We start from the raw sequence: 27049 nt of genomic DNA on the forward strand, positions 1-27049 counted from the left end.
TTTCTCATTTACTACACAAGCAAAACTAACCTGACTAGGAAGCTAATCTATAAACGCAATTTCTAAGTAATGCTAAATTACATCTGATCTCATAGCACTACGAACTGCTTTTCCATGGGGATGTGTTTCGTTACCTAGAATATCGTGAGACAAGTTGAGCTTTTCTGAAAACCGTTCTTTTTACGATTCCTTTTTATTTAAGCAACCTTTCATCTATTTAGAAACAAACGCACCTTTTGAAAACAGAGAGAAGAGTCTTTCTTATGTTGTTTGTCCCATATTTATTCAAATTTCAAGCCAGCTCTGTTCGCCATAAAAATGACGCAAAAATGCCTTCCTTCAACGCCGGAATTGTGCCCCCAACTTAACAAAAGTAGCCCGGACTACAGTGAAAAACTTGTCGGCAACGGTCTTGACATCGATGATGACTTTCAGATTCGCCCACAAGTAAACGGTAGTCTGGTACAGCAGGTATTTGAGGCTCTCGAGAGGAATTTGCCCTGAACGCTGCCCGAGCTCATTTTCTGCATAAAGAAAGAGATCGCTATCATCACTATAGTACATGTTAAGATCGTATGTAAATATGGTGAAGCCGTGAGCACTACTGCGATTACTGCGCTGACTTCAGGATGGCGATAGTAAAAGACGGATGAGGGTGAGGCAGATGAAGGTCGTAAAGTGAAGCGGTGACTTTGTGAGTAACGCGCCACTCCTGAAACGCATGTTTTCGGTAGGATACAGGTAAACATTCACATTTTGTGCTAAATTTGTCAGCAGCTGGTAATCTTGCAGGAAAAGTGCTGTCCTGAAGGAACCGCGTAATATTTATATGTCAATTTTGGCATAAATTATGTTCTCTTTGGCATTGGACAACGTATTCGAGTAACCAGAGCTACGCATCTAGCAGGTCAAAAGCTTTCCGGATCATAAATTCATGCTGTGTTTGTCAACGCTGAATCCGTCAGTTCGAATCACTTTTCTGAGAGCAGTTGTCACCATTATTCAAAATACGATTAAACTGCATGCACATATTTTACTTACTCCGATATTCGGAGTGCTTCTTTTTAGATGAAATTCTTTCATAAAAGGCAAACTCTCATTGAGAAGATAGAAATGGGTACAACCTGTGGCATGCTCGGTGTTTTAAAAACACCTCTGGATACGCCTTGGTCCGCTTGAACACGCTGCTCTTAAGTACATGTTGCAGGAATACTAAAACACAAACGCTCTTGTTTTTGCAGGCGATGCGTACCGTAAGAAGGCGCTGCCAGTTCTTAGCGCGATGCCAGAGCAGCATGCAGCTATTTATTTACTACTATTGTAGCTCAACAACGTTCTCGAATACTGTGTTCCAATTTCCGGTACTATTCACCATCTCAACAGGCGATTTTGCGTCACCTCATCACCACCGTTACTCTTAGCACCCCCACCAACAAAACCAGGCACACTGCAGGCCAAGATGTCTCTCATAACCCTCTAAATAATCTGTTAATATGCCAGCTGTACGCGCATAGCCCACGTAAACCTCCTCAAATAATTCGCGCACCTAACGTTGTGGTGCCCCCTGCTATGGTTGTCCTACCTTGTTTTATTATAAAGTCTACCTCCGTCAGCGGCCATCGGTTTTCTCGTCTTGTATTGCGTGCTAGACATATATCAATGTCGTGTTCTTGACCTGAACTAAAATATCATAAAATGTTTCTGCCTTGGTCCACTGTATAAGCTCCCTACCTAATTCTTACATCCACCTTTTCGCGTTCAATACTCCTGTGCATTGTATATGAATTTAAGGTAAACATTTTGTTACCTTCCCCATATGCGAGTACCGGTACGATACATGCTTCGTCTTGAGGAATAATTGTAAGCTGTCATTCATGATGTGAGAGTGGTTGTCAAATACATTCTTTCCCAGTCTGATAGTTCCAATTGGTTCCCTCTCGTAGTTCGGATCTCCTGCCACAATACACGTATCCCTTTACTGCTTGAATTGATTCCTCCCTATTTAAAATACTTGTATTTCGCTAGGCTATTGTTGAGCGGTCTTCGGCATATTAACGTAACCCCACCTTTATCGGTTTATGAAGCTAAGAAGCTATCACGCACTCCCGTTGGCTTAATATATATGCACACCATTTCGCAGTCTGGCAACTGGGCTCCGATTTTAAATGTTTTAACCGTGTTAAAAAATTACATTAGTTACACTCCACGCTGCCAATTGGCGATCCGAGCGGCATGAAATCTCTCACAACTTCAAAACCTCTTTTGGAATCTACTCCCGGAGTTCCGCAATAAGACAGAGGGTCCGACACATTCGTCGAGATGCTGCAGCTCACTCCCTGTTCCCTCTTCACTTGTCAGGTCTGATTAGTAATCCGCAAGAGACCACATGCTGGGAGTTCCAATCCCCTACAGAAGAGTTGGGATCTCTCGCATTTCTTCTTGAAACTTTTGACGCCTGGTTTCGGTGACTGGTTGAGAACGCAGGTTTTGGCTCCCTTTGTCGATTTTTTTTTAAAGGAATAATTGCTTGTATGTTTAATGTCTTGAAAAGCACTATCACATGGGCGCATAACATTATTTTGACTTCTTTTTTTTCTAGTACGAACTGTCAATTTACCAGGAAACAAATGCGCACTATTGCGCCTTCATATTAGTGCGAATGGCTTCGGTGGAATAAGCGTCAACATTTTTCTTACTTTTACTAACTGCACTGTGAAGCTATTCGTGGCTGGAACAAGAATAGGCTGTGTCGCATGGTTTGCGCGCTACAGCAAGCAGCAAAATAACTGTCATGGAACCTCTGGGGCGAACCATTTCTCGTGATCCTTTTTTCTCAGTGAACGGGGCCACCTAACCAAACACCCCAAGCGGACGTCGACAAGTTATACATACAGGGATCCGTAGCATAACAAGAGGATATTGAGGCCCGCTGTCGAAAAAGGGGCCCACTGCATTGCGGACAATGCGTTCAAAGGGATATGAGCGGTAATATAAAGAATAATGTCCCGATGTATCCTACTAACCTTCCTTATGCGCTGAATTTATTCTTAGGTCAATAGGCGGCTAAGTTTTGTATGCATGATAGAGCTACTGAGCTCATTTGGCTTTATCTGAATGAAGAAATTTGCACCGAGACTATATTTCCGTTTCTTTTTATCTGCAACTGTAAACAATCACATTTATAAAGCAACGGAAAGAGGGAATCCCGTGCAGTGAAGCCACCAAAAGCTGCTGCGATCCACAAAAAAATATTTTAAAGCCACGCCTTCAGCGAGAAAGCCGACCTTGTATCTCGTCGGGTAACATGCCGGAAAATTCTAATTAGTAGGCAATGTCATGATGACGATCTCAAACGGGATTTTCAAAGCCCCCAAAGCGCTTACTTGCAAGGAAAGGAATTAAAATGTCCGCTTCTGTATTATTCAAGCCATGTCATTATCCAAGGTCCTTCGAGATTTATATCTACCAGTCGGGATGCAAGTGTCGCTTGGTGGCGCATATTTGTCTCGGTTTATTGACGGCACTTCCCTGCGACCATGGTGAGAAATATCAAGCCTCAGAAATTCACTTCGCTCCTGCCAATGACCGAACTTAGTATCCAAGAACACCTTTCTTTTCCCGATGCGATTTTTTCTTACAGTTAACAAAAAACATGGCCACTTATATCTTCGGCAGGATAGCTAATGACAGAAGCTGACGGAGCCGGAATGTCGGGCGCCATGCTTCCCGTAAAATTCTTTCTTCTGCCGATGGATAGAGGTAAGCAGCACGTGGTCAGCCAAGCTCTTTTCACTACCGTACACACTGCGCGAGCGTGCCAAGTACGAAGTACACATTAAACAAAAGGTGCTCACCATTATTGACCTTCAAGCCATCCTCACGTGCATTGGGTGAATTTCTCTGACCTAGGTAACTGTAACCGAGATTATTAAACTATGATATTTCCTTATCATAACCAGCCTGAAAAAAACCGCTCTCTGAGTAGAGGCCCCTCCTAGACTCCTCTAAGTAATTGCCAGCCATCATTAGAATTTCGAAAGGTAGATTCGTGACTATATTGAAGACAATAACCCAACCTTCAGAACATAATAAATTTTCTCTCATGAAATTATAATGAGTGTGAAACGTTTTCAATTACTGCACAAATATGTTTTGCAGAAACTTCTGCGCCTCCCGAGAGGATATCTGAGGGTATATTGACTGGTATAGAGGAATAGTAACTTTTTAGAAAATGTGCTTCACCAAATTTTATCTATATGTCGTCCCCTTGAAAAATCACAATAATATTGCCACGAAGATGAGAAGTATGTAATTTTTGTTTTGAATAACTCCCAGCCTGTGGCCTTACACAGTACGCAGCCGACGGATCGATCATGCGCTCTTTCTTTTTCATACTCTGCAGTGAAAGGCGCGCATTTATCATTGTATTTGTGGTGTCAGGTGCACTGAGCTAGCGTGGAATGTTCGGAGGCAAATTCAAGCTTTTTCCTTATAATTAGGGAACTTTTTCATTATTTCGTTTATTTTCATGTTCCTACCCAGATTTCAGGTTTAACGCAGCCGCATACAAAGGATATACGTATTTCGATTATTGACAATGACGATTGCTCCTTTCGACGCAGCCGTGTTGCTGAATTCTTTTGCGGGCTTACGTAGGCGCAATAATATGTTTATTTCAAACTCTAGTACTTTCTTTTGTGCCTACCTGGCTTTGCGCTAATAAATTACAATTTTAGCGTTTTACAATGCTTCTCGCATGGTCTACACACTACGCGGCACTGCGAACAGTGGCCGGAAAATTTCTTTAACAGCTATCTGCACCATTTTTAGCAAATATGATTTTACCGGACCCTCGACATCAGCCTTCCTTTCTTGGATATGGTCCTTCCCGCTGTAACACGACTCAAGGGCGCAAAACAACTGCTGTTACCTTGAAATATAAAGTGTTCTATTGCCCGGCATCATTTCACAGGTCACAAGAGATAATACGTGTTCTTTGGTTGCAGTCGAGTGTTAGGCGGCTTATTTTTCAGCCGAATGTACGTTGCTTCAGCCTTCGTCTACTGCTGACTATTTTATAATCACTCACTCAGCTAGTGAATATATAGCCGGCTATACATAACAGCCAGAACAAAATGGAATGTGATAGCACGCGCACGATATGCGCAAATGTATCGAGTTATGCCTTTTTATATGCGCATGTAATATTTCTCCGTTGGATGTAATGCAATATTTGTCTACGGCAAGACGTGCTAGGAATACTGCCAGATTTCTGTTGCCAGAACTCTCAGTTTCAATCAACCGATGCGTGAAAATTGTTAGATGGCGTGCTCCGCTTACTTTCGTCAGCTCCTGCTTGTCATATAAAAACCCATACAAACCTCTTTTCGGAGCAGCGCTCACTTTCTTGCTTATGTTACGGAGATGAGAGGCCTGGCGCACACGAGACATTGGGCTGTTTGAGAAGAAAAAGAAAGGACGCTGACATCCACACAATAAGAGTGCGAAGGCTATAAGGCATAAATGCATTTTATGCTGCAATGTCTAAACTACGCCGAATATCACTGCTGGTGGACAAGGAATGTTGGTAATAAAACAAGCTCCTCTCTACCGACTCCTCTTCATGTACCAGCCTTTCGAAGACGCATACTTAGTTCATCATTCTACACTTAATACAATAAAGGACGTGATAGACAGCTCAATCACCAATTGCGGAAAGTAAACTCAATGCATTGCATTAACGGTTGGACGCAGTACTTTTTCATATGGTATGTTAGATTTGAACTGCATGTCTGGCGTTGTACTGGACGCACAAAAAGCATGGAAAACTCTTCAAGCGCATTCTTTTATGTAATAAGGCTTCTCATTGGTTCACCTTTTCCACGCACCGAGGCTTCCTTTTTCCGAGTGCTAAGCCTTTCATACGTGCAATAGTTTTTGGATATGTTTTCTCCAGTTCACGATAGGTAGAGTAATCGGATGGAGCTCAGCCTACAGCGGATATAGTGCCAAGTGTTCTTTCCGACAATCTGCATTTCATCCAGAAATACGTCAAACTTTATGTCCTATTAATACTTCGGTATAGCACTTTCATCTTGCCAATAGCTATAGTGCAGTACCGAAACGTTGAACGGCAGAGGCACTTAAGCGGCGTTTTTAAATATTTATAGCAATAGCATCAGTGGCTCCTGTGCTGCTGCCATTGAGGATTGTTGTTCGCGTACATTCACATCGCTACTGATTTAAGTACTAGCCTCCTTAATTGTGCTATCTCATCTGGTAAAATTATGTTCCAAGAACATGCATCTACAATATATGCAAACATATGTATATATAGTTACTTATATTTGCTAGCTAAACATAATGTTTAGATTGCAACAACGACGGCAAAATTTATATCCGTAGCGCTATAGGTCCTGTTCTCCAGAATTTCCGACATCGATGTTGTGAGCGAAACGTCGCCATTATGTCCTTGACTGCTAGTAACCGGCTGGTTACATGCCAACGCGGTTATTCGGCGCTGTGTTGTATTAAGTTATGATAACGTATCACGTAAATGAGACAAAAGAAGCCATCAACTTTTCATTGGAGAGGGTGAGGTGGGAATCAGACCCACGTTTGGATGAGACAAGCGCTTGCCATGCATGTACTTTTATGCCGTTTGGAAAGGTTGGGGCTTTATATTGATTTGGGCGGGTGATCTTTTAAAATGAGAAACTTTACTACTGTATGGGCTGTATGGGCTGTAAGGGCTGTATGGGTAGATAGCGGAACCAGATTTAGTAATGGTAAATAGGGGAGGAGCAAAGTGCATGTCCCCTTCGTGGATCACTGCCTTGTCGGGGCGGAGCTAGGGGCTTGCGAAACTCGATGAAGTCCTGAGCTCTGCTTTGTAGGGCCACCCAAGATAGACAGGTCACGGCGAGAGTTCTGACAATGTGATTCACTGGAGAAGGTAATGGCAACCCACGCCAGTATTTCCTGCCAAGAAAACCCTATTGCCAGTCACAATGCATTTAACGATATGGCGCCAGAAGATGAGCCCCCAGGTTGGAAGGCGTCCCATATGTTACTGGGGATGAACAAAGGGCGATTCCTAGTAGCTCCAGGACGAATGAACCGGCTAGGCTACAGCCAAAAGGTCGCTCAGTTGTGGATGTGTCGGGAAGCGACCGGAAAGTCCGACAAATTCTAAAGTTAAAGCTCAGCTACTTCGGTCATCTGATGAGAAGAGAGGAGTCGCTGGAGAAATATTTGATGTCGGAAAACGTTGAGGGTCGCCGGAGAAGGGGTAGGCAGCTAACGCGATGGTTAGATTGCATCCTCGAGGCGCTGCGGAAAGCGTGGCGTGACATGGTCCATAGGGTCACGAAGAGTCGGACACGACTGAACGACTGAACTGAACTGAACTAAAAGTGCATGTGCAGGAAAGTGGCTTCAGAAGAGGTCCCGCAGAATGCTGCTCGATATCCTCAATGGCGGAACTGATATGTTCGGCGTATTATATTTGAAGCGGTCATTATCTGGTGTCAAAACGTCCCATTTTTCTTTTTTTTTTTTGGCCTTCTTCGAAGCCCCATTCACTTTGTTTTCCCCTACGCAATATATACCCGAAAAGTTTTCTTAAAGCATGTCGGTGATGATACAATTGGCTTTACTCTACTTGACAAATGCGACATTCTCTCAAATCTTCTTTGGGATTTTCCCTCTGCACGCCGCACTAAGGCCCTTTGGGTCGCGAGCTCGCCGCTGGTGAGCCGACTCTCCCATTGCTCCGCACTCGGGTCTTCGTGTTGGTGGAATGCTTTGTTGCGTTCGCATTCCCACGTGATATGATAAAGTGTAGGTGTGGCATCGCACCAAGGGCAGGTGGCTCTGTATTGTGTCGGGAACATTTTATTAAGTATGTGTAGGTTAGGAAAGGAGTTGGTCTGTAATCTGCGCCAGCCGGTCGCTTCCTCCTTTGTTAGGGCCTTGTGTGGTGGTGGATATCTAATTCTAGCTCCCCTATGCAAGTGCAAGATCTCTGCGTATCCCCCCTCGCAAGCACGCGCGACTGATGCAGTACGACTCAGTGGAGCCTTGGAATAGGGGCCCAACCTTGCTGACGAGAAGCCTCAAGTCGCCAGCGCCAGACAAGACGACGGAGACTTCACAACCGCGACACCCTTGAAATATCCAATAAAGTTTTCACTCACTCACTCACTCTGCACGCCGCTCTCGCAAGCCAGAATATTTTTATGCACCTTACTCGGAAGAACTCAATCACTCAGTCAAAAGCTGGAAAAGACGATAGACAAAGCGAAGGTAATAATGAATTACAGGTGAAGGTTTACTACCACTTTCAAGATGCCGCAGTTTGTCCAGACAGCGTGCTTACTTCCACAGGGCACCCGGTTGTATAGCATGTGCAAATAATATTTCCATGGGCCGCTCTAAGGCAGCTTGCAGCGACTTGTGCGCGTTTGACCGAGCACTCGAGGATAATCATGCTAGGCTTCCTTACCTTGTATTCATCAAAAGCGCGGCATTCCTGTTGTGAATGAGGCCGAGCCGCAAACGGGACGCAATATTAGAGCGCACACGAATGTGCCGCCGTTTTGTGTTGCTTGACGCATTCTGGGCTTTCACTTGAGGCGTCGCATTCGTGAAACTGCGCCGCCCTGTTGGTGTCACCTGTACCTGCATGAAAATGTGGTAGCGGTGGCAATGTTCACTTATGAGATCAAGACTACTTATTGTGTGTGATCGCATTTTCGTGATGGAGAAAATACGGGCTGGTTGATACTTTTTGAAGAAGGGAATAATACTACGCTACGACAACGGGCCGTGCGTTTGTCCATATGTTGGTCTCGTCTTCGTAACACTTATTTGGTCATACATTGTTGCAATTTTAATAACCTTGAACACAGAAGACGAACGACACGAAGCACAAGTTCACAAACTATCAACTAAGCTGCATCCATGTCTTATCTGCTTACCGTATCTCATCTGGAAAATAAGGGCCATGAGTAAGCACGTAACAGTGATGCTATCCAAGAAACAGAATTTTTGGAAAAGCAAAAAAGGACAAATGATTACTCGTGTCTAATGTCACACGCAAACTAAGGGACAATAAGTTGCGGCACCTGAGTTTGTGGAAAAAGTAATTATGTGCAGTTGGGCAAATAGGGAGAAATAAATGTGCTGAGTCGCGAGGGGGCATGCATTCCAAATTCTGAGAAAAATAATCAGACGACAAACTAGCGAGGCAACGAAGAATGTTTTCTAACAAATCAGGTCCCGCAACTTTGTCCCTGATTCTACGTAGCGCGTATATATATATATATACCACAACAAAAATTGGGTTGATAGTTTGCGCACCTGCATTTTGTGCCGTGCTTCCTGTGTACACAAGTTTCTCATTCATGCAACGATGTATGAGTAAGTAAATAACCAAATAACCCAATTGTATGAAACCATTGTGTTGTTTTATTCCCATCTTGAGCATTTTCCTCTGCATATTCGCAATAAAAATTGGCTGGGCTTAGCTTTGGTTATGCCTGCTAGGTTGCCAAAGCAATACATCTTGGCTACGCCTTAGCACGGCTTGTGGTTATTCACTGGTAAATGAACACGTGGATACAGAGCCAGCTTCGCTGTTTAGACCATCGATCATGTTTCAGTCTGTGTAATCGTCAGATGAGCAGGATTGACGATAAGATCGACGTGCCCGCCTAGCTGTACCTTGAGCACGCCGTCGAGCAAGACGCTCTTCACGCTGTTCAACTGTCTCCGTAGCTCGCCGTTGCTTTCTAGCAGCAGCGAGGCGACACGTCTTCTCTTGCAGCGGCATGGCGTTGACTTGGCAGATGATGAACGCGTGTATATCCCCCCGGCTCCGCCACCTACCTCTGTATTGTGACGTCAAAGCGAGCGCAGCGCCTCCAACAGTAGGAACGCAAGCGCCGCGTCTTCACGCGTGGCTACCAGCCGCCGCTACGCGACGGCTCGACTTGCTAGCCCGTCTCTCGCTCCTGTATGACATCAGAGGGCTAGAGCTCAGTGACTCTAGTGGGAGGAGCGCGGCGCGCTGTGGCTACCGGCCGCCGCTACGCGATGGCTCGTCTTGCTAGCCCGTCTCTCGCTCCTGTATGACGTCAGAGGTCTCAGCGAGCTCAGCGACCTTAGTGGGTGGAGCGCGCCGCGCAGTGGCTACCAGCCGCCGCTACGCGACGGCTCGACTTGCTATCCCGTCTCTCGCTCCTGTATGACTTCAGAGGTCTAGAGCGCAGCGACTCTAGTGGGAGGAGCGCAGCGCGCAGTGGCTACCGGCCGCCCCTACGAGACGACTTAACTTGGTAGTCCGTCTCTCACCCCAGTGTGCCGTCAGAGGTCATTCTAAAGGTCAAACGTGGCTACCGGCCGCCGCTACGCGAAAGGTCGTTCATGAGCCGAGTATTGCATTCGAAATAAAATTAGTCCGACCTCACTTTAGAATGTTTACTCTAGGCTACCAGAGTAGTTCGACACGGAAAGTGGCGCATTTTTGATGCACAGATAAAAATTATATCCTGTGCGTTAGGTTTCTGGACATGTTTGCTCGGTTACTAGAGCTGAAACGTTCTTTGTTCATGGATTAAAAACAGCTCGGTTTTCCGCCGGTCACTGGAAAAGGTTCTCATTCTTAAGGCAACCATTTGTGAGTTATACAGCGCGACTGGTTTAAATGTATCTGAAAAATTTACTGCTACGATGAAGCATTTCTGTCGACCTGTATCTGTGTTGGTTAAGATATTTGAGCATTTTTACAGCACATTTTTATATACCTCGTGCTTCAAGACGTGTTGATAGCTCCGGCATAAAAAGTCGTTCTGTACAACTGCAATTACGACGAGAGTTTCTAGAAATCAGCGTTTGCCTGCATTACTGTTTATATGCTGTTGGCAAGACAGGTCTAAAACAAAAATAATGATCGGTTCATAGGAAGGGAAAGGCGCAGTATCTGTCACACTTTCTATGTGGACGCCTGAACCACGCCGTAAGGGAAGGATGAAGCCCCACCAGGGTGGTGCAGTGGTAAGATGCCCGACTACTGTCCGGAGTTCCCGGGTTCGAACTCGACCACGACGGCTGCGTTTCGATGGAGGCGAAACGAAGTGGCGTCCGTGTGCTGTGCGATTTCAGCGCACGTTAAAGATCCCCAGGTGGTCGAAACTACTCCGTAGCCCTCCACTACGGCTCCCCTTTCTCTCCTTCCACTTTCAAGACAGGTTTCCAAATTTCAAATTAAAGAACCAGTACTATCACAGAAGCAAGGTTCGGGCAGAATGCTTCTGTGAGACTGAGATATGCGAAAACTGTCTTAAAGACAAATTTTTCCCAAATTATATGCGAGATGTGTTAGCAATTCTTTTCCACGTACCTTCATCCTCTTGAATGAGCCCACAATTGCAGCGCCGCGCTAGCGTAAATTCACATCACAAAACAAACTTTCTGCTACTGCCTCACCAACAAAAAAGAACTAATGATCTTTAACCCCATGGTTTTTTTTCGGGATTATTGTTGTTTTCGGCATCACAGTTCTCGTATTTGTCTGCGCTGTACAGAATGACAAAGAAGAATCAGTAGGGAAGTAATTATTGAAGAGGCCTTTTTGTTAGTTGGTTGGATTTGCCTACGTATTTGAGGTTTTAACGTCCCGAAGTGAATCAGGCTATGAGAGACGCCATAATGGAGGGCTCTGGAAATTTCGACTGCCTGCGGTTCTTTATCATGCAGTGGCATCATGTTGAACACGGGCCCCTTGCTTTCCCCTTTGTTGAAAAGCAACCAGCGCGGCCCGTATTTGACCCTTAATTTTGCAGTGCAATAGTTGAGCGCCCTTACCACAGCATCGGCCTGGTTTGGTATATGAATATGCATGAGACGGAATCGCTTGCAGCATGCATAAAAAGGAGCCTCTGATCAATGTTCCAAATATAGATTACATTCACATTCGTGGATTTATCTATTGTGAACACATGTTTTGAGAGCGACCTAGCCGAATTGGGCCACGCGAACTGTGAGCATTTAAATGCACTCTGCTCTGCGCTAAGCATCATTAAGGCACTTCGTGAAGTCCGGCAAAATAGGGCGATTTAGACGCGGTGCACGCATCTGGACCACTAGCCGTCCAGGTTGGCCAAGCAAGTCTTATTCTGATGTGTCATTGTCCCGACCTATTATCGATTATAAGCACTTACCTTTCTAGGACATCAGTAATGAAAGCGTTTATTCTGGGCCACATCGTCGCTGGCAACTGGGGACCAGTAAAACGTTAACAATTCATTTACATGTACTGAGACCTATTTTAAGTTTATAAATGCCTGCATAGTGAACAAAACAATTTCGTGCGTGCTAATAGCATGCAAGCCATAACTGACACTTAGAGAAGAAATATGTGTCTAAAATGAAAATTCAAGTTCTAGAGGGTTAAAATAACTAGGGATGCAATATTTAAAATTATGGGTCTCGAGAGAAAGCACTTCACACTAGTCAACTCACTGCACCACCCTGGTAATATGGGTGGGCGAAAAATAGGACGAGCATAAAAAAGAACAACATTTATATGAAAAAAAAAACTGACCGACAGGGAGCAATTTTGCGTTTACAGCAGTGGTTAACTAAATAAGAGAAAACAAATGTAAAAATTGTCGGCAGCTACAACCAGACTGTTCGAGAACGAAAGCTTTCAGGTACCGTCCATGTAGTTATGCATCCATCTATCCATCGCAAAAATTAACGAAAAAAATAGTGAGTAATGTTTCAAATTGTCCACACTCTATTTGACATGGAGCAGATAGCGGGGAACTGTAACCACACATGTCTAGTTTGTGGTTTTCTTCTCAGAGGATTAGTAATTGGAGTCACAATAATATACACAGCTTGAAAAAATGAGGAACGGAAGTGAGTACGCAACAGAGTGCGCAAAAACATGTGGGGTCACAGCTTCTGCTCAAGGACTTCGTACCTTGACATGGTGCTTTAGATTATAGGCCGGGGACGTTGCCTCGAGCAAACGGGAATCATCCAGTGTGGCACTAGGAGTCGCGGTCCGGCCCCTGCTCATTTTTTCCCAGTGTCCGAGACCTCGATCTGTCGACCTGGATGAGCAGAAACCGTAACTTTGGGTGAGTTGGACATACATACTTGACATAAAAGGTAGGAAACTGCTTAATGCACTTCGGTGAAGCATTTTTGTACATTACCTGTCTTTACAATAGCTCTTTTTACGGATGAGAGCCGTTGTACGACATTGCTTCACCGTAGAGATGGGTCGCCCAGGAGCGCGCCGGATCATTTGAGCGGCGGCTCACCAAAAGTGAGCGGGCGGCTCTTTTGGAGAGCCGGCTCTCTCGTTTTGTGGTCCTATTCGTGCCGAATGATTCCTTGGGAGCCGGATCTTCTCCTCGGTTCGACTTCGGCGCCATCTATTAGTGATGCGAGATAGCAACAGCCCTCCCGCCCTTAATTGCAAACATCCCCTCGCATCCCCTCGCCTTCGGCTGTCTTTTCAACAACTCTTTCTAAAAAATGAAATCGAGCGGTGGCTCACTGAGCGATCACTCTTTTGGAGAGCCGTCGTTCATTGAGCCGTCAGGAGCCGTGCTGCCAGCGTTGGGCTTTCTGCTTGCCTCGACTTCAGCGCTATCTCTTAGCATTACGAGAAAGCAACTTCAGTGGAAAGGCATGGATGGATCGAGCCGGCATATAAAGAAAAGAAAAACGTCTACCATTTGCATTGTCCTCCGCACGCCATCGACTGCCGTCGGTCGGAGCCCGGTCGGCTGCTTTGCCAGTGTGTCGAGGCTCCACGCAGGCGACCTAGCAGTCGCAATTATGCGCGTATGCTTCGGTGGTAGCCGCCGGTTTGTGCGTCTTTTGTTTTGCTTTCCATGCGTGCTATGCGTAGTTTTTTCAATTTGCATTGCAACAAGGCGACTGTGGAATGCACAGCCCCTTGCGCAGCCAGCCCAGCAGAAAACAAAATCCAATTCGGACTGCCGCTTGTCGTCTGCACTAAACGAAGAACAGATGCATTGGAAATATTAAACCCACACCTCACAGCATAAATGGCGAGCAATACGGCTTGAAATAGACACAAAATTAATGACTGAATTACAGTTGCCGTGTGTATATGGCGAAAAAAGGTTGAATATCTTTTAATTAGGGAACTGGAGAAGGAACCTGTTGTCCGGTAGAAAGGGAGCAACGGGGGAATCCGGTGGCTGGGCGCCGTGGGCCTTGAGCAAACTGTCGCAAAGTTGAACAAGAGGGTTTTCAGAATATACAAAAAATCGAATCCAAGAAAACAAAACGGCCCCGCCGGGGTGGTGCAGTCCTTGACACTTCTAAATAAATTCGTGCGGCTAGGATGGCGGAGTGGGCTTAGGGAATTTTTTTCCGGCAGATTGTCAGCAGATTTCTGTTCCTGCCTGACATTCATGATCCATTTTTATTCACTGCCTGCCAAATTAGGTCCGGACGTGCAATACCAGATTTTGTTGTGCCAGCCAAATGTTACACGGGAGGCATTTTTCGTTACCCTAGAGAAGGTGTTCAAAGTGTGCGATTTTTTTCTGCAAGATTTTCAAAAGGATATTTGTCAACTGTGAAAAAGAAAACGTTGTACAGTTAAGAGGGGATCAAGGCACTGGTAGTGGGCACTGGCAGCGAGCAAGACCGGAGTGGTGGTGGCACAGCTTGTAGACAGCTAGTCCGCAAAACCCCTTCCACATTATCAGCGATCTGTCCGCATAATCGGAACTTCTTTACAATCTGTCCCCCGTAGAAATGAGGAGCCAACCTGGCGACTCAAGGAGACGAAAGGATAGCGGGATCGTAATAAGGCTTCAAACGGTCGACGTGAACAATCTCACCCCCACGGCGGCCAGCAGTTACACTAGGTAATTCACGGGAGAAGTCTGTTGGAGGACTAGATAGGATCCGTGGTACTTGGCAGTAAACTTGCTGGTCAGACCTGGTGGTGTCGATGGGAGCCAGAGCCATACGTGAGCCCTGGGAGATAATTGGTGCACAGAGTGGCTGCTGTCGCTGTGCACTTTCTTCTGGGCTTGCTCGTCCGAAGTAAGCGAGCGAGCCAGCTTGCGACATTCTTCGGCGTGCCTGGCAGCTGCTGAAAGTGATGTATACTCTGAGATATCAGGACAATAGGGGAGGGTGGTGTCGAGTGGAGACGAAGGTTCACGCCCGTACAGCAGAGAAAATGGCGAGAATCCGGTAGTTGCTTGAACAGCGGTGTTGTAGGCATAGTTTATGAATGGGACAATCTTGTCCCAATTGGAGGGGTCGGAGGCGATGTACTCGGACATCATGTCCCCCAGTATGGGGTTGAAGAGCTCTGTGAGACCGCTGGTTAGAGGGTGGTACGCGCTGGCTGTCCGGTGGATGGTCTGACATTGTCGTAGGAGCGCTTCGACAACCTCGGAGAGGAAAGACTTGCCTCGATCACAGATATTCACGAGGAGCTCGGTGCCGCAGAATAAAATAATGAAGAAGAAAGGACGCGATATGGGGTCCAGTGGCATCCTGAAGTGCTGCTGTCTCCGCATAGCGAGTAAGGGGATCGACGGCCACGATGATCCCACGGTTCCCTGCAGGTGTATATGGCAGAGGTCCATACAAATTGGTGCCAACACGATCGAATGGTCGGTATAGGCACGGAAGATGCTGTAGTGGAGCCGGCTGATGGAGAGGAGAAGGCTTGCGACGCTGGCAATCGATGCATGAACACACATGCTTACATGCCGCGCCAGTACAAGCGTTGTCGCAACCGTTCATAAGTTTTAAATACACCCAAATGACCACACTGCGGATCGTTATGGCGAGATGCGCGTATATCACTACAGATGTGGCGAGGTGTGACGAGCAGCCACTTACGGCCATGTTGCATATAATTGCGTCGATAGAGGAGACAGTCACGAAGGGCGAAATGCTGCGTTTGACGACGAAGGGCGCGAGAAGCCGATGAAAGTGACGAGTTCGCAAGAAGTTCGATGGGTGATGTTAGCCATCGATACTTGCACTGTTCTGATGGCATGTCGTCGACGGACAGGGAAGACAAGGCGATGCTGGAGGTAGGGGACAGCGGAGCGTCAGGCGGCATCGGCGAGCGAGATAAAGCGTCTGCGTCGGGGTGCTTGCGCCCTGTACGATGGATAACTCAGATATCATACTCTTTCAGTCTAAGCGAACAGCGGGCGAGACAGCTGGTGGGGTCTTTTAGTGAAGACAACCAACACAAACCGTGGTGGTCTGTAACAACATCGAATGGGCGCCCATACAAGTATGGCCGAAATTTCTAAAGCGTCCGAACAATGGCCAAGCATTCCTTTTCTGTCACCGAGTAGTTGGTCTCGACCTTGCTCAACGTTCGACTTGCGTACGCCACAACGTTTTCATCAACACCGGGTTTTCGTTGGGCAAGCACAGCGCCGAGGCCGGCGTCGCTGGCATCGGTGTGCACTTCGGTAGGAGCAGCCGGGTCAAAATGGCGCAATACGGAGGGTGAGGTAAGTATCGTGCGCAATTTCATAAAAGCAGGATCGCAAGCTGGTAACCAGGCAGAAAGATCTTTGTGAGAGCTCAGAAGTCGCGTCAGAGGGGCAATGATGGTCGCAATGTTCCGAACGAAAGGCCTAAAATAGCATAAGCCTATAAAGCTGCGTAGACGGCTTGTAGACAGCTAGTCCGCAAAAGAACTTCCTGTTTCTCGGCGATCTGTCCGCTTAATTGCAACTTCTTTACAGTACAAATATTTGTGTGACGTTGTTCTTCCGGAGCCTATCTGTAGGGCAATATACAGGGGAGGCCCTGTCGGGAATGTACTAAAGAGGGTAAAGAGAATGAAGGTGCCGGCAGCGGCTAAAACTTTGTTTTAGGTTGCACACTGGAACTTTGCCAGTGAAAGTGTGTTTTTTAAGAAATAGGCTTATTTCTTGCGTGGGGCTCACACTGCTTAATTTGTAAACAGCCAGAAATGATAGATCATGTATTTCTTCGCTGTTGGGAAGGGGTTTATGTTTGGGACGTACTTCAAAGAACCATAAAGAAAGATTAACCTATTAATCCTTACGGAATACGGTACTTACCCACTCAATATGAGGAGGTGGTTCCATATGATTTAGTCATGTTAATGGGCCTCCACAGTATAGGGCGTTCACGCATGGCAGCATATCACTGGGATCCTGTTGCGCGTCCTGCACGAATTGTTTTCCGCGAGGCTCTCCATTGGTTTATCGAGATTGTGACGTTTGTCGATGATAATTCTGAGTGGTTGCCAAAGGTAGAACCTTTGATGGATCTTAAGGAATTTTAGAACGACGAAGCCAGCCCCTGGCAGGCTTATTATATCAATGTCTTGTGTGTGTTTGTATTGTCTAGCAAAAGTCAGGCAATAAAGAAAAAAAGCCGGGGTGGTGCAGTGGTAAGAAGCACGACTACTGTGCCCGAGTACCCGGGTTCGAACCCGACCTCGGAGGCTGCGTTTCGATGGAGGCGAAGCGAATAGGCGTCCGTGTGCTGTGCGATGTCAGTGCACGCTAAGATCCCCGGGGGAGTCGAAATTACTCCGTTGCCCTCCACTACGACTCCTCTTTCTGTCTTTTCACTTTAACTCCCACCTTCCTTCCGTACCCCTTAGGGCACTGTTCAGGTGTCCACAGAAACAAGTGTGACAGATACTGCGCCTTTTCCTTCCTATGAACAAATTATTATTACCAGTAAAACAAAAGGGGGGGGGTGCCAAAGTTCTAATTTAGAAAGGAGAAAAAGGACTCTCCCAGACTTGAGCTAGACCGCGCACAATGCTTTAAAAAAGGGCCATGCATTTACATTTTACTTCAGACTCCTCCTGAATCCATTTTCTCCGGAAATATAATACGGAGCTCGAATCAGTTTATTATTTTTTTTTTCATATATACAATTCACTGTCTATATCTTTCTATATCATCACTATGTTTATTAAAAGTTAGTCCAAATGATATTTTGGCTCTTTTTACAGAATGAAGCCTCAGGTATTTATTAGGGATAATTCTCAGAGTGGTGCATGATGGTCAGTGTTATTCAGATATGTTTGAAACGATATCCTCTCTAGGGAATGGGTGCAACTGCAAAATATAGTGGACCTAAGGAGCAAAAATCGCGTCTAAAAAACGGACGATGGTTGGTCACCATGAAGGGAGATAGAATAAAGGCACAATTATTTCCGCAATTTCATTCAGTTTCGGGAGGTCGAACCGGTGCGGATCAGTGAATGAAAGACAGAGCCGTCTTTCTCTCTCTCTCTCTCTACAACAGACCACCGCTCACTCCTGACCAAAGTAGATAAGAGAGCAGGTGAACCGTTCAAATGAGCCGGCTCACTAAAGTGAGTTGAGCTGTTCTGAACCGCTCACTAAAGCGAGCCACTTTGTCCATCTATACTTCACCGATGGGATTAAGAAGCACTCCCATCATTTGACAGAAAGTAGCCTATGCCTTAAACTCTCGCGTCTCAACTCCGTGGTCTGCCACGTCACCTGTTAGTTTCAGCAGCCGAAACCCTACACAGAAAACAGAAAATTGAGGCATGTTGGAGAGCCGAAGCTCGGTAGGAGTTTATGGCGAATGGCAAGGAGCTCAAGGAAACTAAGGTGGCAGTGATACCCTATATACACGCGGTTTCTGATAACCTAAAAGATCGGAGCATGCGCTAAGTCAGACTGGTATGGTAGGCTCCCGTCAAGCTTTCAAACTTTTTCACGGAATCGTGCCCTGGCAAGAAAGCCAAGCCGCAATGCACTACATCAAACATATCAACAGATTTTAAGCCTCTCTCAGGAGGAGTTGTCTAAAATGTTCTCCTCGTGTGTGGTACATGACGCATAAGCGAAGCAGGAAACTGCATTAATGAGTGTGCGAGTGAGCATCGCACTAATTAAGGCAATTGGAATAGATGACACTTTCCAAGCAGTGCCGGTCCCCAAAATATAGAGCGCTCATGATATTCTCATTCACCTGCAGGCACAGTGACCAGCTAAACCCGGGAAATAATACAAGCCCAGGAAATAATAATAGCAGACAAAAAAGTGTCAGTGTTGCATCGAATGTTCTTTCGGATAAAGAACCGTGTTTGTTAACTGAGTGTGAGTGGTCACGAGGTAGCAGTGGCCATTAAGGGTTCTCTGCTGCCTCTCGTACAAGATCTAGGGCTCGTTGCATACAGGTTCTATTTTTCGTGCCTCTGTGGTGTCTTTGTTGCCTGTTTAGCTCTCTATTTAATGCGACGCGGTGTTGAACGGTAGTTATTAATATTCATTGTTCACTTTCTGCCTTGCTATTGCTGATTGTTCACTTCTAATTCCCATGTGTTAAACTCGACGCGGTGGTTTGCCATGTTTTTTTTTTTTTTTTACTGTTTAAATTTTGGTTCTATCGACGCGCTTTTAAACAGTGTTTCTTAAATGAATTCTTAAATTGATCGTGTTATTGGTGGTGTTTATCTTCAAGTACGTATGTGTTATGGTCGTTGTAGTGTTTTCTTTTTTGCTTGCCGATTTCCATGCTCATGCTTTTTGAGTTGTCATATCTTTCCGCCTTGTAGGTAAACTCGTGTTAGGTTTAAATGTAGCGTCATATTGTTTTTATTCTTTCTGACCATATTTCTTATTGCCTTTCTCTCTTGCTGGCCATCTTGTGGTCCATTCGTTTTATATTTCAGGTGTTGCTTCCAAACTGAATGATTTTCCATGTGCAGTGAACCGTTCCTTCCTTGCTAGCAGATTTAGTGCTTATGCACGAGATTTATTTCTTATCTCATTTAGCCTTCACTGTGTGGCCGCGAGTTGCATTCTACCTATTTAGGGGCGTGTTAGCTTGTGTAAATTCGGCGTTTCGTCAGACTATTAACAAAAGCTGAAAGTTGGCACCCTTGACCTTGTGCTTTCTATGCCGTTGTCTCCTTCTGCCGCTCCGTTCATTTCAAGTATGGATCAGTAAAGCCTCAACATTAAAGAAACCGATTGTATCAGGTTATTGTATCAGGTTCCAATATTTGAAAAAGGGCCCTGACGTTTCGGCCCCAGGGCTACATTGGTGTTTTGGGGGGACATTAGATATGGGGAAGACTACTTCAGTTTGCTAACTATATGTATTTATGATTCAACAGTTTTACGCTAGGGGGTACGTCGTATCTGCAGGATGATAATTGTCGTCCAAATACTGTAGCCGAGGAAACAATAATAAATAGTGCAGCTTTGCTTACAGGCCCCAAAATGTCACCCTGACACTAGGGTTCACGTTTTAGCAAAGCGCTAACCTGCTTTCGCTACAGGATAGCTACATCCAGATACTTTTTTCCTGTTTTAGTCATTGCCTGCGACCGGCCCCTTGACAACTTCGCTTCTGCCCATGCTCCACTGAGAGCCGCGGCGTCATTACATAGTTTGGTTGGTTTGGTTTGTGGGGTTTAACGTCCCAAAGCGGCTCGGGCTATGAGACGCCGTAGTGGAGGACTCCGGAAATTTCGACCACCTGGGGTTCTTTAACGTGCACTGACATCGCGCAGCACACAAGCGCCTTGCTTTTCGCCTTCATCGAAAAGCGGCCGCCGAGGCCGAGATTCGATCCCGCATCCTTGGGAACAGTAGTCGAGCGCCGTAACTACTGCGCCATTCCGGCGGGATTCATTACATAGTGGGCGCAGTCTTTTTAGTAGCAGTCAGACTTCAGAGCGGAAAAGCGCTGATATCTACGCCGAATACGACAGATGGTGCTCTTACGATATGAATTCACCTATCTGGATGACATCAGGGGGCCTTCAACGTGGGCTACATATTTTTAAGTTTTCTTTCTTTGCTATACTGTTCTGAGGACGGGCGCTTTTTCAAAAACTACTGTGAACCCCCTCATGTAAATATCAAATACTAAATTAACGTATTTAATGATCGGCGAGGTAATTCAACTACTCCGCTACTGACCTGCTGGCATCCGCCGTAGACCGCCACCTCCCGGGTGATATTCCTCCAAGACCAAATAAATAGCAATACCCGTCAACTTTGTTTAACCTGTAATTGCTTGGACGCTAGCAAAAAAGCACCCGTTGTGCTGTGTATTTAGTTCAACGATAATCTAGTTGAATGGGCTTGCACCCTCTGCGATAAGACCGACAGGTGAGAACGAACCAACACAGGCAGCATCAGCGCATTCGGCGCGGTCGCGTATAGAAGCAAAATTGCGCAATCGGGCAGGGGCCTAGAGGCGGTGCTTCGTGTCGTCTGCTACAGCACGGAATCGCATCGTCTGTCTGTACTGAGAGGCATACCTGTGTACTGGCAGTGGCCAAACGCGCCGGGACGGCGTTATCGCTGTTAACTCACTCCCGGGTTTACTCAGTTCTATGGAAGGCTATCAATTGGCACATCATACTAGCTTGAACATGGCGATGTCTTATCTGCAGACAATGCTGACAAGCTCCTGCAAATGAGTGCGAAGCTAAGCCGCTGGTCTGTCTTTGTGAGTGGTGCTCGGATGGTTTGACAAAGCTCGTTCCATGACACATTATGTTCGTCGTCTGACAATCGACACGCAATCAATTTTAAAAGTACGAAAGCCATTTTTCTCTTTTCTTGCTTAAACATTATGCTGTCGCAGTGCTAGAAACACTGGCAGTGTAAGAACAGTGCGCGTTCACGCTGCAGCAGACAATACGAAGACACCGCCTCCAGGCCCCTGTGTGCCAATTTGCTTCGATGCGCCGCCGCGCCGGATGCTTTGACGCTCTGCGGAGCGCGGCCACGCTTCGCAATGCTCGCAGATATTTAAGACCACCCTGTACATTCCCAAAGCAACTCAGCTTATGAGGAGGAAATGCCGGTTTCGAGGACTTGGAAAATTTAGACCACATGAGTTTCTTTAGCATGCACTCACCTCGCGCAGCGGACGGGTGCCATTCCTATTGTCCACGATTGATGAAGAAGTCGTCGGGTTGATCTCTGTGCAGCGGTCAGAGACTATAGGGAACCTGAACTGGCTAGCGGCGCTGCATTTGTTCCCCAGTATGCTTAAAACATGTTGCTGTTAGCCGCTTGGTTCGCGATAAATGGTCGAGCATATCCATGTGATAGATAAAGTCTTTGCTAGGCTCTCTCGATGTAGCCCATTTATGTGACACACGCAACGCAAAGCTCCCACGTAGCATGCAATATGATACCTGTAAGCTCATTCAGGTGGCGTGAAATCGCCCTACTAAAATGCCTATAAGTATTTGCTGTTCCAACTGGGACATATTTTACGGCGCGGCGATCGACAAAGCAAACTTCACTGCAGGTTGTCATATCCCTCCTGTTTTACACCCAAACAATAACCAGTGTCACATGGCCACGTCTCTGCGTGCGTATCCTCCTAGGATGAAAACGCAACCTACCTTTCCAACTCTATTTGTTGCACGCTCTGCTGGTCGAACGCAGTCGAGTCGTTAAATTATTTTTAAATTGGCGCATGTGATAATATATCAGGATAGTGTTTCGCTTGCTTTGGATGAGTACTAATAGCTTTCGGTGGAAAGGTAGTTGCCATTCGCTGAACAGCGTCTACGACGTCACTTGCCTTGCAACTTATGCAAAAGTAAGCCATAATATTTAAACTCCCAATAATGACTTAATTATAATCTGAATAATGATGGTAAATTTCTGATAATAGGGATGAAACTTTGGTGCCTCTGTCTCGAAAGCACCGTGCTACCTCTGTATCTTGAAGTTATACGCGAGCACAAGATATTATATTGGCCAACATAACCAATGTGCGGAGACATGGATTTAGAGTGTTTTTTTTGGGCCTACTGCCGCGCTGTATTTAGAGTAATTTGTTCTTGCCTACTGCCGCGCTAGCTGGATGAAAAGAACGAAAGCGAAAGAGATGCAAATCGGTTAATGTAAAAAAGAAATGTAAACAAGTCGACAATGAATGGTTTACCCAGGCTGACCGCTAAGAATTTTCAGGCTGAGGAATACCCGCTCGCTTTCGCACTGACATATCGTTCCGATTAGTAATGCGTCCTCGAAGTTCCTATAAGAGAATTTAGGAATAGGTGATTCGGCTTGTAGGCACTGTAAGTGTGCGTGACAAAGTTCTGATAATTTTCGGTTCATTTACCGATTCTTGAAGTAAAATGGCGGAGGCTTGCACCGCACGGTGCACAATGGCTAGAGAGGATATGACTCCCCAACATCAACCACCAGCCTCATCAAAGGTTAAATACCTTTAGAAACATACCGCCTAGGCAAAGACATGCACTATATATAAAAGTAGCCTAATTGACGCCACGCGCTCTCATCTGGATGCCAACTGGTTGTCTCCAGTGTCGTTGGTTGCGAGCATCACTTCGCTCTGTTGTATTCACCATTTCGTCTGTCCAGCCATTATTGAGCATGTTAGGCACGAGCGGACCCAACACGCGTATTACATTGAAGGTCAGCGATGAGAAACCGTACCTCGCACATAAGTCTAAACATAACTTTAATTTAGTGAACGTTATCTTACAGTAACAGGTCAGTTCGCCCACATATATATATATTGATTGTAGTCTTCTGTTAACTATCTGTTAGCTTCCATTCGTGTGCGTTTTGCGAGCGACTAACTTTTTCAAGCACGCCGTCCACACCCACTTTCATATTTCTTTGGCAGGGCAGCAACAGTGCTTACTGCTTGTTTCCCGTTAACTTCGTACTGTGTCTCAGACTGCTTGTTTTGCCGTCTTTCGGTTTTTCACGTCCATAAATGTTCGCCTCGATACGCGATATGTTAAGCATGACGATGCATGCGTTGACTTTTTCGAACAAAAAGACGTTTAGGCATATTGACTCCGATTTGAAGAGCACAGTGCGCACGGAAGTGTAATTTCACGTGCACAGCTGTCGCACAGATTTCCATGTCTACCTGTGGTCTTCCTATAAAAACCCGACTTGTCCAAATTTAAGCAATGAACACCGATGACTTCAGTTTCGATGCGTGTCAAGGACTCCTATAAGTTCGAGACCACACATGCGTTCCCAATGAAAATGTAGCCCAGCGAGAATTATGGATCGTAAACAAGAAGTCTGAACTGAGGTTGATCTATAAATGTATGTTTCGTTGCATTTGCCCCGCTAGCTGTACGCAAAAGGCATGTACGATGCGGCACCACCGGTGTTACTTCCTTATGATCGGTCGCCAACGAATCAATGCTCAAAGCGTTGAACCATCTAGACCGACAAGCACAACAGGACTTCTTGAACATCATGACTTAATAATTTGAAAACATCTTGAATTTCGTCAAATCGCAAACTCAAGCAAGAACTCCACTTGAGGCTCAGCGTATTACATGCCTAGTCTCACATGTAGTACATACAATTGAGATGTTCCTGAGCGGCTATGGCGACATAAATTCACTGTTTAACCAATCCTTATCGATTAATCGATCCATTCATCCATCATACTATGTGTGCGACCATTACGGTCCATCACTGCAGAGTCGGCTAATCCAAATGTTCGATACCTATTGGCAGGACTGCGCGAACCTCGCAACAGCGACAAGTTGCGGGGCATACCTGAATTGAATGGTCCAAAGGGTGCAGAACCCTGGGCGTTTTCGCTGGAAGAACCGCCGACGACTGGCAGCAGAACGGCCCAAGGATGTTCGTTGGCTTCGTTCTTACGTGTGGGCTCGCGCTGTATGAGAATGTGGCGCAGTTTGCACGCTTCGTCTTCGTTTGAGCGTAATCAAAATGGTACGGTCGTTGTCAAAACTTAACAGCCCACGAGTCTGTTTCTAATAAATATTGTCGCCTGCCCTTAGGTTAAAGGTAAAATTGTACTCTCAGCATCAGAAGTTTTGCAGAATCTCTATCGCGGGGCGGAGCGATGGAAAACTGCATTGCTGCGCCCTTTGGCGAAATTGCGTCCTATGACAAGGCTAACAGAAATTGCCTCTGAAGCATGTTTTGTCCATGCCTTTCATTTTGTTAGCTATGAAACATATCTCATCGCTTGCTTTCCCTTGATGCGTTTATCAGACTCACGGCAGAATCTGAGACGTTGTTTTAAATTCGCTGCAATGAGCACAGAATATCTTGTAGCCGTCTTGATATTGCCGCGAAACCTTCAAAACTGTATTTGTTGTATTTTAAAACCCCCGGCATGCGGGCTTATCACTGTGATCCTGGCACGCGTATCAATTCTGTACCCATGTTTGTTCATGCCTCGTTGTCGCGCTACGATGCGTTATCATTTTCTTTGTCGCGAACGATGCGCCGAGATCTGTCTCAAAGATTCTGATCTGCGTATGTTTCTGCAATTTTCCAGGTTGTGCTTGTAGCAGTTTGCGAATTTATCTAGATTGTTCTAAGCAGCCTTTAAATTGAGCAATGACGAGTGTGACGGGCATTCTGTGTTCGACGATGAACCCGTTTGTTGCTATCGCCGCCGCCGAGTTGCTTAGTTCTTTTGCTAGCGCAAGTCAGCCCAATAAAAAGTTTCTTCAGTGCAATCATCGACTCTTCATTTGTGTCATCGACCTTGTCACCACCACGTGACATGTCTATATTAGTCACAGATATCAAGAGCTACCAAAGATATCTGCAAGGTTTGGTTAGGCGTCGTTTGATGCTAGTCTAGAAGACCTCTTCGGCAAGATGTCTGAAAGCCCTTTTTAAGAATTTTTATGTCTGCAGCTACACAAGAGAGTTAATAGCCAGCTTACGCAAAATGTCTTTCAGAGTTCTGCTTCTGAAGTCTACCAGACTTCCTCACAAGACGTTTCAGGGTCAAATATATGCATCTATAGTGCAATATGTCCACACTTCAACTCTTGCACTGTGTCCAATGTTTGTTCTAGCAATTTTTCAGCTTGCAAAATGCTGTAACCAAAGTGCATGCTCTTCTGATTTAAGCGTGTAATCTAGGTTATTTCCAGCATGCAGGACCAATATGGCACCAAACAATGCTGTTTAGGCAATGGGTATCTGTACAGAATGTACAAAAGCCGCTCACACCTTCCTTTCTTCATCGGTTATCGTCACACCATGCAGTGTTCGACCTCACTGGGCGCAGTCCAGTTAGTCGGAAGACTCCAAACCACGAGTGTTCACTCTGGCAAAATAAGCTAGCAATGTATCCGCGTGAGATAAAAGCCAGTAGTAGTTCACACAGAGGAACAATGTGCTGCGCCGACGTTAATACGGAATGTACGGAAGGCCAGCAACGCACGCTTCGCCATTCCCAAACTTCGCGCGCCTTGGCCCTTTTGCACCTCTCCTCATTACGAGGGAAAATAGTGCACCAAAATAATTACGCAAGACGCGCAAGTTGTATTTACCGTATTGAAACAAGCACGTGTTAAGTAACAGTTGCATTACACTTGCATAGCCTTTTTTATGAATTATACCGCAGATCTTTGTATTGTTTTTGCAGTTATTGTATCGCTGCGCGTCGTTGCCGATGCCGCCGACCATTTCGTCCTGTCACGTCGTGTCTGCACGTTGTTTTGTAGCTGTGTTGCGAATGTATCCCACACAGCGGCTGCTACTTGTGGCTCCAAGGCAAGCTTCGCTGGGAGAGTAAGAAATAGGCTCTTCTAAATGAGTCACCTAATGGAGCAGTAAAGTGACTGAGTGTTTTGTTTTAGACAAAAAGCTGTAAGGACCGCTGTTTGCTTCCGCGGGCGCAGGCTGCATGGGCGAGCAAGATAGCGCGCGCGGATTGTTTAGTTGGTACGAAAGGCGGTGTTTTATGGCGCATATAGTTTTGTGCATGCAGGAAGGTTTTGCGCTTATAATTCGACACGTCGCGTTTCGTGAACTGCCACTAGCGGCGGATCTCGCGATGTAATTGTTCAAAATGAGCTTTGCAATTCGTCATCTTTCGTGGCACTTTCGCAGGAAACACAACTGGGCACGAAAGTCTGCATTCTTTGTGTAGCCTTCAGTCTGCAGAAAGATGCAGAGTGTACGCACCGTCGAGTGGAAGCCGTGCATTGTTTATGACAGCCTGCAGA

The 27049-nt window shown here is 45.9% G+C and overlaps 1 protein-coding gene across 1 annotated transcript; it reads right to left on the reverse strand.

The window, feature by feature from the left end:
* Nucleotides 1-278: 278 nt before the first annotated feature.
* On the reverse strand, nt 279-24947 carry LOC146188443 (uncharacterized). The gene is made up of 5 exons (XM_084603106.1): nt 24606-24947; nt 12992-13124; nt 8507-8682; nt 5382-5455; nt 279-524 (listed from the first exon to the last, which is right to left on the reverse strand). Exons 2-5 carry the CDS (start codon nt 13088-13090, stop codon nt 340-342), a joined length of 534 nt encoding a protein of 177 aa, XP_084459232.1. The 5' UTR covers nt 13091-13124; nt 24606-24947; the 3' UTR covers nt 279-339.
* Nucleotides 24948-27049: the final 2102 nt, after the last annotated feature.

Source organism: Amblyomma maculatum, chromosome 5, assembly GCF_055883805.1.
Source record: "Amblyomma maculatum isolate TAMU_Amacu chromosome 5, ASM5588380v1, whole genome shotgun sequence".
In the NCBI taxonomy this organism is placed as follows: domain Eukaryota; kingdom Metazoa; phylum Arthropoda; class Arachnida; order Ixodida; family Ixodidae; genus Amblyomma; species Amblyomma maculatum.